Raw genomic sequence first — 12,054 nt, forward strand, 5'->3', positions numbered from 1 at the left:
TTTCAAAGCCAGCTCTGTCAGATGCCAGATGCAGACTCTGGGCTGAAATGTTTATGTTGATCTGAGGTAGGAAAATGGACTAAACCACTCCTCAGTCATAAGTGTCTCTAGTTCAGCGGTTCCTACCCAGCGGCGATTCTGCCCCCCAGGGCACACTGGGAAATGTCTGGAGACATTTTTGGTTGTTACAGCTGGGGACCAGGATGCTATTGGCATCTGATGGGTGGAGGCAGGGATGCTGTTCAACATCCTGCAGTGCACACGATGGCCCCACCCCAGAGAAGGATCCAGCCGCAAATGTCAGTGATGCATGGTTGAGTGCACAGTTGGAGAAGACTCAGGAATGGAATTATATTGGCTGAGGATGAGAACCCTGCTTTCGACTTCTCTTTGAGGTCGATCTGTGTGGGAAAAGAAGGGCTGGTGCCCCAAAGAAAAAAATATTTGCCAATAGTTTGAGCAAACACAGCCCAAGGCTCTCTGCTGGGTGGATCCTGATTGGATCATCGCTGAAGACAGAGAGGGACCAAGTTACACTGGAGAAAACATCAGTCTCAATATCAGGAGACCAGACTTTCTGAATGCCCTGAGTAAGTCCTCTTCCTGCTCTGTGCCTCAGTTTCCTCATTTGTAAGGTGATGGGGGAGGTGCTGAAATCAGAGCCAGTCCAGGTCTGAGAATCCAGAATTGTGTTTCTACCTCATTGGGACAGGGCATGAAGCGATGAGATTTTTTCTTTCTTTCTTTTTTTCCCTTTTTTTTTGTGGTGGGGGGGGATCACTCACTCACTGTGTGACCTTGGAAATGTGAACTCAAACTTCTCATTTTAAAAATGAAGAAACTGAAGCCCAGAGTGCGTAGGAACTTTCTCAACTTCAACATGACTAGAGCTCGTACAACTGGCACAGTGGGTCTGAAACACAAAACATTTCCCTACTGAGATGAGAAAAAGAAAAAATTCACTCTGAGCTATAACTTCCTTTGCCTATGCTGTGGCAGACATCACTAATCAATCACCGCACTCTCTGTGATTTGTCTTCCCCAATAGCCATTCTATCATGCTTCCTTTAGTAATAAAACCCACAGTCCACAGGTTTTAGGTGAGTACATGGTTACACAAAGACCATTTTCTCCAAGCTCCCTTACGGTCGAAGATGGCCAAGTTCTCACCAGTGAGACAGGAGCAGAAGTGGTAAGTTCTGCTTCAAGGCCATGCCTTTGAAGGGAAGGGGCCTGCCATCTACTTCTCCTTCCCTCTTCCCACTGGCTGGAATGCCATTGTGATGGTAAGAGCTGGAGCAGCTATTTTGGGCCATTAAATGGAAACCTCACATTGAAAATGGCATAGCAACAAATTTGAAGAGTTTGGGTCCCTGACACCCTGGAGATACCATATTACCTTTTCTTATGCCTGGACTATTGTGTGTGAGAGAAATGAACTCCTGTTTTATTTAAGCCACTGCTACTTTGGCCTTTGTTACAGCATCAGAACTTGTATCGTAACTAATATACCATTAAACCAGATTCAGTCTCAGAATCCTTCTCAACACAGCATTCTAGTAGCTGTCCCTAAATCAATTCTTCCATGCATTGTCCTTAGCATCTCTTAGAATTTCTGATTTGGAAGCTCTGTGCCTTGGGAGTGTAGCTTTCCCTACAAGGCTATGTGGCACAAAAATGGCCTGAGTCACAATAACTGGCATTTGAACCAAAGCTAACTGTATTCAGTGATTAATGTGAGAGATTATGGGTGGGCAGATAAAAGGATGGATGAATGGAGGTGAACTGGTGGATAAGTGGACAGATAGATGGCTGGTTAGATGAGTGGGTGAGTGAATGTGTGGGTGTTAGATGGGTAAATGGATGACTTATTTGATAGATGGGTGGGTGAGTTGGCTGAGTGTGTGAATGGGTGAAGGGGTAAGCGAGTGGATAGAAGACGGCAAATTGGGGGAAATGGAAGGTAAGTGGTGAGGATAGAAGGGTGGAAGGAAGGGTGACTATTGGAAATACGGACAACTGATGGGTGAATGGATGAATGGATGGATGGATGGGAAGGAAGGAAGGAATAAAGGAGGGAGGAAGGATGGAGGGACATACAGATGGATAGATGGAAGGAAGGGTGGAAGGATGAATGGACGGAGGGATGGGTGGAGGGATGAACAGACAGATGGATAACTGGATGGAAGGAAGGAAGGAAAGAAGGATGGATGAAAAATGGATGGAGAGAACTAAATCCTCTTGTCCTTCTGACATTCTGGTGTCCCAGGGAGAACCTACAAGTTCCACCAGCCTCTCAGGGGCCAATCAGGCACCAGTTCCTAGTTTCCAGACTTACTAGCACGAAGCTGTAAATCGCAGAAGCTATCTATAAGACGGGCACCGAACTCTTAGAGATGAGACCCCAGAGGCAGTCGGCATGCCCTCGCTCTGGGCTCATTAGCAGTATTTACACTAGTAATCTGCAGTCCCTGGGGGGCAGAGGGAGCCGAGTCAGCATGAGACAGCAGGGCCAGGTCCTGATGGCACCCTTGGGGCTTCCCAGCTGGCAGAGGGGAGACCCAGAGAGCAGCCCCAAACACCTGCAGTCCGCTGCCCCCAGGCAGGTAGGGGCCTGGCTGGATTTTGGCTACGCTTGGGAGATGCACCTTTGTGACAGCCGGTGAGGGTTGCCCGGAGGGGTCCTCCCGGGGGCTGGAGGGATCCTCTGAGGGGCACCAGCACAGGGTGTGGGCACATCCGGAACCAGCTCCATGCCTGTTGGCATAGCTGTCCCACCAGCGCCGGATGTGAGGTGGCGAAGAAATAGAGTCTGGCCAGGAGTTCTGTATACAGGATGCTTCTCTCTGCAACAGAGGAGATGCCGGTTAAGGGGAGGGGCCCTGCTTCCCTGGGTGGAGCCTCCCTCCTGCCTCCTTTCCTGTGCTACACACACACTTGCCCCTACTTCAAGTGCACCAGGTGGTTTCCCCCTCTCCTACCCTAGACCTTGGGTTTCCAGATAGCAGGGAGGATGCCTGTCTTGTTCATTGCTATGTTCTGAGCGCCAGGCACCCAACAAGTGTCTGTTAGAGAAATAATGATCATTTCTCCAGCACTTCATAGTTACTGAGTGGGTTAGTGTCCTGTGGCTGCTATAACACGACAACCTGGGGGGCTTCAAACAACAGAACTTTCTTCTCTCACAGTTCTGGAGGCCAGAAGTCCGAAATCAAGGTGTCAGCAGGGCTGTACTCCCTCCAGAGGCTCTGGGGGAGGATGTTTCCTTGCCTCTTCCAGCTTCTGGGGGCTTCAGGCGTTCCTTGGCTTGTGACCACATCACCGCAGTCTCTTTTTTAATTTTTAATTGTTTATACAATTTTAAAAGGTTACACTCCACTTACAGTTATTACAAAATATTGACTATATTCCCCATGTTGTACAATACATCCTTGAAGCCTATCTTACACCCAATAATTTGTACCTCCCCTTCCCCCACCCCTATTTTGCCCCTCTACCATTCCCTCTCCCCACTGGTAACTACTAGTTTTTTCTCTGTATCTGTGCGTCTGCTTCTTTTTTGTTATATTCACTAGTATGTTGTATTTTTTAGATTCCACATACAAGTGATATCATACAATAGTTGTATTTCTCTAACTTATTTCATTTAGACTAATGCCCTCCAAGTCCATCCATGTTGCTGTAAATGGCAAAATTTAGTTCTTTTTTATGGCTGAGTAGTATTCCATTGTATACATATACCACATCTTCTTTATCCATTCATCTGTTGATGGGCTTTTAGGTTGCTTCCATATGTTGGCAATTGTAAATAATGCTGCTAGGAATATTGGGGCACATGTATCTTTTCGAATTAGTGTTTTTGTTTTGTTTTTTACCCAGGAATGAAATTACTGGGTCATATGGTAGTTCTATTTTTTAGTTTTTTTGAGAAACTCCCATGCTGTTTTCCACAGTGGCTGCACCAACTGACATTCCCACCAGCGGTATAGAAGCACATCATCCCAGTTTCTGCCTGTTTTCACATGGCCTTCTCTGTGTGTCTCTGCATTTTTCCTTTTTCTGTTTCAAATCTCCCTCTGCTTTCTTCTTATTAGGACACTTGTGATTGCATTTTGGGCCCACCTAGATAATCCAGGATAAACTCTCCATCCCAAGAAACTTAATCACATTTTTTTTTTTTTTGCCATATAAAGTAATAGTCATAGGTTCCAGGGATTAAGAAGTGACTATATCCTGGCAGGGGGTGGGGAGGTGGGGGGCAGATTTTTCTGCCTACCACACAGAGGTATCATCATTATTATCCCAAGTGCCCAAGCGTATAACAGGGAAAATTCAGGTATGAAGAAGTTAAGCAACTTACGCAAGGTCACACAGCCAGTAAGAGGCAGGGATCTGACCCCCAAAGTTTGATTCCAATGCCAAGTGAAGACCAGGGACAGTGAAGGTAGACAGTTCATTTTGTCCCTGTTGTTGGATCATCCTAACTGTGGAGCCTGGGGCAATGGTGGCAATGCCCTGTGCCTGGGTTTGCTGGTGGGTGGAATGGGGCAGGGTCAGGATCAGGGGCAAGTGCCCCACTCACCACGGGTACAAAAGTTAAAGTGGTGCCAACAAACTCAACCATCAAGGTAAGTACTCTTTTAATGCAATATTTTAAAAAATCAAAACTGATGCGCCCGCCCCCCCATCCATGATGAACAAAATATCAGTCTTTTAAATAAAAACAGGGACAGAAATGGCACCGCACCAAGTCATCCTGGAGTCTGAGGCAATGGGAGAAATAGGGAATACCAACGGGCTTTCAGGAGCTGGCTGTACAGTACTGGAGTGTAGTGAGAGCGCATGGTTGCTCAGCTGCGCCATCTGGTGGGGACATTCATTCCTACACCTCCTCCTTGTTCTGGGCAGCCACAGGTTGTCAATCAAGAAACACTGCAAAGAACATACTGTGATTTGGGCTTTTAAATCTTCCCTTAAACTGGGCATGTAAGCCCAAGGCTGTTTTCCTGGGAAATCACTCCCTTCGATGTTTAAAACTGCTGGCAAGCGTGAATGTAGGAGAAAGGCGTAACTGATCATGGGCACCAGTATCTCCCACTTGGGTGGGATCCTAGACACACTTTAGTTCTATCCCACGTTTTGCGGATGAGGGAAGCAGAGGCTCGGGACAGAAATGGCTTCTCCAAGGCCGTTCACGTCAAAACATTGGTGCTGTCACATGACCATAACGGGATCCTCGGATGGCGCCATGGGGACAGGCTCTGCATGAATTCACTAGCAAAACTTTCCCAGCAGCCCTAGGTGGGAGGGTCGACCAACATCCCCATTTTGCAGATGGGAAAACTGAAGGCTGCAAGGCGGGAGTGAGGATGGGGGAGGGGTGGGGGTAGTTAGGGGCTTGCAAGGTCACACTGCCAGTAAGTGGCAGAGCCCACATTTGAATCAGTATGGTGGGACTCAAAATCCGTACTCTTGGACTGGTCCATGTACTTTCATGCACTGTTGGTGGGAATGTGAAACGGTCCAGCCACTGTGGAAAATGGCCTGGCAGTTCCTCAAAAATTAACCACAGAATTATCAGATGATTTAGCAATTCTACACCTGGGTATATATCCAGAAGAATTGAAAGCAAGGTCTCAAAAAGATATTTGTACACCCATATTCACAGCAGCACCATTCACAATTGCCAAAAGGTAAAGACAAGCCAAGTGTCCATTGATGGATGAATGGTTGAGCAAAATGTGGTTCTTCCACACAATGGAATGTTATTCAACCTTAAAAGGGAAAGATATTCTAACACATGCTACAACATGGATGAACCTTGAGGACATTATGTTAAGAGAAATAAGCCAGACACAAAAAGGACAAATACTGCATGATTCCACTTATATGAGGTGCCTGGAGTGGTCAAATTCATAGAGACAGAAGGGTGGGTGCCAGGGGCTGGGGGAGGGGGGAGGGGGAGTGAGTGTTTAATAGGGACAGAGTTTCAGTTTGAAAAGATGATCAAGTTCTGGAGATGGATGGTGGTGATGGTTGCACAACAGTGTGAATGTACTTAATGTCGCTGAACTGTACAATTAAAATGGTTAATTTTATGTTATGTGTATTTTGCCACAATTTTTAAAAATGCAAACAAACGAAACACCATCCTGGACAGAGTATCAACTGAGGATTCAGAGATTCTTAAAGTTCTAGGGCAGAGTGTGGGCCAAATCCAGCTGAACGATTTGTCCTGAGAGCTAAGAATGGTTTTTGTAAAATACATTAATGTTTTTGGATCGATGTTTGTAATTAGTGGAATGACAGGAAATACCACCTTTGAACCCCAACTGAGCAAAATGTTATCCCCCTGAACAAGAGTTCCCCTCATCTTTCTCGTGAGTGGAACTGACTTACAAAAAAGTTGTGCTCAGGACTTCCTTGGTGGCGCAGTGGTTAAGACTCTGTGCTCCCAATGAAGGAGGCCCAGGTTTGATCCCTGGTCAGGGAACTAGATCCCGCATGCATGCCACAACTAAGGAGACTGCGTGCTGCAACTAAGACCCAGTGCAACCAAATAAATATTTTTAAAAAGTCATGCTCAGTTATTATCATTCTATTTTGAATTTCATCAATAAAAAAATCTGTGGGAACATGTTTTATCTCTTGTTATATTAAGTGTCAACATAATTTCCTTGATTTTGCCTGAAATATCTCCTATGTGGCCCTTTCTAGAATAAGATGCTGGGGGAATTCCCTGGCATTCCAGTGGTTAGGACTCCATGCCCTTACTGCCGAGGGCCCAGGTTTGATCCCTGATTGGGCAGCTAAGATCCCACAAGCCGCGCGGCATGGCCAAAAAATAAATAAAAACAAATAAAAATTTTAAAAAATAGAATAAGATGTTGGACCGTCCTGGTGAGGGGATCGGCTCTGCCTTGGTAGTTTTCACTCCTAAGCTCTCCCAGTTTCAGTTCAAAGTTCTAGAAGCTGGAGCTGGGAGAAACCCCTCAGCTGTAGACAGGAAAGGTGTATGAGCTAATGTAAATCCATCTGGCGGCTCGATGAGGAGAGTCGGTTTCTAGAAGTCAGTGCAAAGTGGACCACCCCTCCCCCCAACCCAGCCCGGTCAGCCCGACTCACCCATGCCTCGGAGCTCCACTGCCCGGCGGCACAGCTGGAGGGCTTCCCGGACCAGGCTGACCTCAGGACAGTCCACGTGAGGGGCGCACAGGTCAAAGTCATCCAACAGACCCTCAATGCCCCCGGAGATGCCCCGGCAGGAAATCCAGTTCATGCTGCCTCTGGGGAGAAGAGGCGGTGCTGTGGGGAGCATGCGTCTCCTTCCAGCTCATCCTGGGAGGTGGGTTCTCACCTCCCCATTTCTCCCAAGGGCTCTCACTCTCAGCCATGCTGACATTTGGGGCCGGGTCATACTCTGTGGAGGGGCCGTCATGTAGGGTGTATAGAGCAGTGTCCCTGGTCTCCATCCACTAGATGCCAGTAACTCCTCTGCAGTCACAATAATCAAAAATATAAACATTGACAAGTGTCCCTTGGGAAGCAGAATCACCCCTGGTTGAGAATCATAGGAATGAATAAATGGATGGATGAATGAATGGATGGATGGATGGAGAGATAGATAGACAGATAGATGATGGATGGATAGATAGGCAGACATAGGTGGTAGATAAATAGAGATAGAGATAAAAGATTGATAGAGAGATGGATGGATAGATATAAAGATGATAGATATAGATGGCAGATAGAGAGATAGAAATTATAGGTAGGTAAGTAGATAATTATGATACATTTAGATGGATGGATATAAGGATGATAGATACAGATGGTAGAGAGATAGATATGACAGATGAGATTTTATATTTATATATATATAGAGAGAGAGAGGAAGAGATGATAGATATGATAGATTATAGATAGATGTGGATAGGTAGGTGATAGATAGATAGATAGGTAGATAGAGGATAGATAGATAAACAGACAACTATATATGGTAGATAAATAGAGATAGAGATGGTAGATGATAGATTGACAGATAGATAGACAGGGTCTCTCTCATTCTAAGGCAGTTTCTTGCCCTTTGCACTATCAACAAGCCCTAGATGCCAGCAGCATGCCTCCCCCATTCGTGACAACCAAAATATCTCCAGACATCACCTAGTGTCCCCTCAGGGGGGCAGGGGATGGTGGCGCAGAACCGCTCCTGATGAGAACCAGTGCCTTAAAAGGAGCCAAGGATTTTGAACTTCCCCCTTCCCCCTTCCCCCTTCCCCCTTGTCAGGCTCTGGAAGGCGGGAGCACCGCAGAGGGTTGGGGACCTGCTCAACCCCCTCCGAGTTGGGTCTGGTCCTTACTCAGCACCTCCCACTGCAGCTCCTCGATGCGGCCTGAGTGGACCAGGTGGTAGGGTAACTCCTTCAGCTTCCGCAGGTTTGCAACTGTGTCTGAGAACCACAGGGGCTGAGGGGCCACCTGCAGAGGAGGAGGGGGCTGGCGGCCAGGCCACTACGACACAAGCTCATTCATTCATTCCACAAACATGGGCCAGGCAAGGCACCAGGTGATGCTGGAGGGTGTGGGGATGGGGACACAATTCCAGACAGAGATGGCCCACACCATCCTCCACCCACAGGCTGGGCTGGGAGAGGAGGGGCTAGGGGCTCAGGATCCAAGGGGCATTGAAACTGGGTCCCACAGGATAAATAGAAGCCTGTCTGGTGAAATGTGTCGGAACCACTGGCACTTCATAGCGAGGGACTGCCATGTGCAAAGGCCGGGAGGTGGGAGAGAGCAGGATAAGAGCTTGGGAAGGGCTGAATTATAAGACAGAGTGGGGGATCATGGCGGGGAATGAGGCTAGGGAGGTTGTAGAGAGTAGATCACAAAGGTACTGAAGAGGTTGGACTGGAGACAGAGGGCACTGGGGAGCCATGGGAGGTGTTAGAGGAGAAGCATGATCAGATTGGATGGTCAGAAGCATCTGACCATGAAAGACGGACTGGAGGAGGATATCCTGAGACTAGGAGACCAGGAAGGGCGTCAAACCACATCCCAAACAGAGGATGTGGCTGAGCCTGCAGGGGTTCTGGGTCCACAGGAGAGGATCTATGAGGTACCGGAGAGGAGAAAGGGAAGCATCGAGAAAGAATCAGGCCTGGCCCAGCCTCTGGCCTCCCCTGTCCAGGAGGGGAGACAAAGAAAAAAGAAAAATCAAACTATAACCACTACTTAAAAGTGTATCTCCTAGTTGAAATCACTGTGCTACAGTTACGCAAGATGTTAACAACAGGGGAATTTAAAAGAAGTGTCCACGGGAACTCTCTGTATACTCGTGACAACTTGTCTGGAAATCTAAAATGATTTTGAAACTAAAAGTTTCTTTTGAAAAGTCTGAGTTCTGCCTCAGAGTAAAGAGAGCATGGAGTAAAGAACAAGTAATCAAGGGACTTCGCTGGCAGTCCAGTGGTTAGGACTCTGAGCTTCCACTGCAGGGGACATGGGTTTGATCCCTGGTCTGGGAACTAAGGTCCCACAAGCCTCGAGGCACAGCCAAAACAAACAAACAAACAAACAAAACAAGTAATCAAGAAGGAAGGAAGTCACAGAAGATTTCCTGAAGGAAGAGGCATTTGAGCTGAGCCTTGAGGGTGTTTGAGAGGAAAAAAAAAAAAAAAAAGAGGTAGTGACTTGCAAGCTAAGGACCCCAAGTCTTAGAGCTCCCTGGAAAAAAAGAAAGACTGGAAAGAAATGTGTGAATAGTGAGTGACCCGGGGGAGGGAGTATAGGAGCAGATCTTCCCAAAAGGGGGAATTGTGGGCAGTTTTATTTTACTGTTTGATCCTCTCTGTGTTCTCCAACAATTACACACTACTGTCCTAAGTGGAAAACAAAATAAGTGTTATTTTTAAAATGAGCAATGCTTTGGGGGTACCAATAACTGGAAATTGGATTGTTCCAGGGAATTCACAAAGGAAAACGTCAAATCCCACCCCACCCCACCCCCGCATACACACACACACACACACACACACACACACACACACACAAAACAGAGAGGAAACTGGTGTGTCTCAGGAGGAATCGAAGCGTAGGGAATTAAAATTCTGGGACGCCATGACTTTGGGGATATGGTTCTGAATGTTGTGATTGTGTTTTCTCCTCTGGAAAGTTGGGCAGGAGGGTTGCATAGTCCTCATCTGCTGCTCGCCGCCCTCCAAATAATGCTCAGCGGCGGAGGTGACATCTAACCCTCCATGGGTAGAGAAGAGAAGGCGGTCAGGAGGGAGTTTGGGGTGGAAATGATGGATAGAAGGAGGCGTGTGGTCCCTGCCTTGCAGGTGCAGCAGCTTGGAGGCTCCAAGTGGGGAGCAGGGGGCCCTGGGCACCTCACCTTGCGGTCCAGGTTCAGGGGTTTCCCCACAGGTGGCAGGGTGATGAGTTTCTTGGTCCCCTGGCTCCAGCTCCCTGAGAAGAAGTCGGCCAAGACTCCGTGACTCTTGGCTTTCTCGGGCCAGGACAGGTAACGCTCTAGGACCACCTCGGCCAGCTGTCTGCAGAGAGGGGACACTGGGCGAGCTCAGAAGTGGTCACTGGCTTTCTAGGAGGCGGTTCCCCAAGGCCAGTCCACCCTAAACCACCTTCCAAATGCTTTCTGGCTTAGCTGACCACTATTTGTTACCTATTATTTGTCTCTCAATCGGCCCATCTTACTTTTATTCCTTAAAGAAATTTAATTTAAAAAGAAACATTTGGTAAACAACAAGGAGCTACTGTATAGCACAGGGAATTATATCTAGTAATAACCTTTAATAGAAAAGGAGCTGAAAAAGAATATATATATATATATATATATATATATATATATATATATATATATATATATATATATATATATATATAGAACTGAATCACTTTGCTGTATACTTAAAACTAACACAAAATTGTAAACTAACTACACTTCAATTTAAAAAAAGGAACAGGGACTTCCCTGGTGGCACGGTGGTTAAGAATCTGCCTGCCAATGCAGGGGACACGGGTTCGAGCCCTGGTCCGGGAAGATCCCACATGCCGTGGAACAACTAAGCCCGTGAGCCACAACTACTGAGCCCATGAGCCACAACCACTGAAGCCCGTGCGCCTAGAGCCCACGCTGCGCAAGAAGAGAAGCCACCACAATGAGAAGCCCACGCACTGCAATGAAGAGTAGCCCTTTCTCGCCGCAACAGAAGTCCACGGGCAGCAACGAAGACCCAGTGCAGCCAAAAAGATAAATAAATAATAAATTAAAATTTAAAAATTAAAAAAAAAAAAGAATGGGGAATCCTCTGTTGGAGCAGGTTTGGGGGCAAGAGACTTTGCTAGACACAGTCATGAGGTACCACCATGTTTGCGACACCTGCCCCCTCTTAGCCGCTGGCAACCACTAACTTACTTTTTGTGGATTTGACAATTCTGGACATTTCACATAAGTGAGATCATATGTCATACCATCTGTGCTCAACACTGACAGCCTCCTGCCTGGGGGCATGCCTCAGCCTCGTCTGTCTAGGCTTCAATAGCAGGAGTCTGCAATAGGGGGAAGGAGACTCCAAAGGGACGTAAGAGCAGGTGAAGATCTGTGAACAATCCTGGGCCGGTGCCATTTTCTTGTCCTCCCTAAACCTGCTCAGCTCAATATTAGGACCTGTACCTCTTTGCACCTCCTCATCCAAGTTTGCAGCTAAGTCTCCAAACTCAGCTGAAGGGAGGCAGAGCAGAAAGTCTTCCTCCATTTGTCAGATGGGGAAACTGAGGTTTGTGTATTCATGTCCCTGAATGGCCAGGGGAAGAGGAATTCAATTCCATCCCTGCTCTTGAAGATTTTGTGTCTCAAGTCTAGAGCTATGATGTCCAATGTAGTAGTCACCAGCCACACATGGGCATTTAAAGTTAAAAATTAATAGAATTTAAAATCCAGTTTCTGGATTGCATAAGCTGCCTTTCAAGTGTTCAACTGCCACTGCAGCTTGTAGTTACCACATTGGACAATGAGATACAGAGCATTGCCCTCAT

General features: G+C 47.0%; 1 protein-coding gene across 1 annotated transcript in view; it reads right to left on the reverse strand.

Moving 5' to 3' along the window:
* The window catches only part of NWD1 (NACHT and WD repeat domain containing 1), a 68,129-nt gene that overhangs the window by 39,437 nt on the left and 16,638 nt on the right, over positions 1-12,054 (reverse strand). The window contains 4 exon segments of the mRNA XM_036847351.1: positions 2,649-2,846; positions 7,126-7,284; positions 8,358-8,475; positions 10,394-10,553. Of these exon segments, the coding sequence (XP_036703246.1) occupies positions 2,649-2,846; positions 7,126-7,284; positions 8,358-8,475; positions 10,394-10,553 (635 nt within the window).

Source organism: Balaenoptera musculus, chromosome 3 (genome assembly GCF_009873245.2).
Source record: "Balaenoptera musculus isolate JJ_BM4_2016_0621 chromosome 3, mBalMus1.pri.v3, whole genome shotgun sequence".
Lineage (NCBI taxonomy): Eukaryota > Metazoa > Chordata > Mammalia > Artiodactyla > Balaenopteridae > Balaenoptera > Balaenoptera musculus.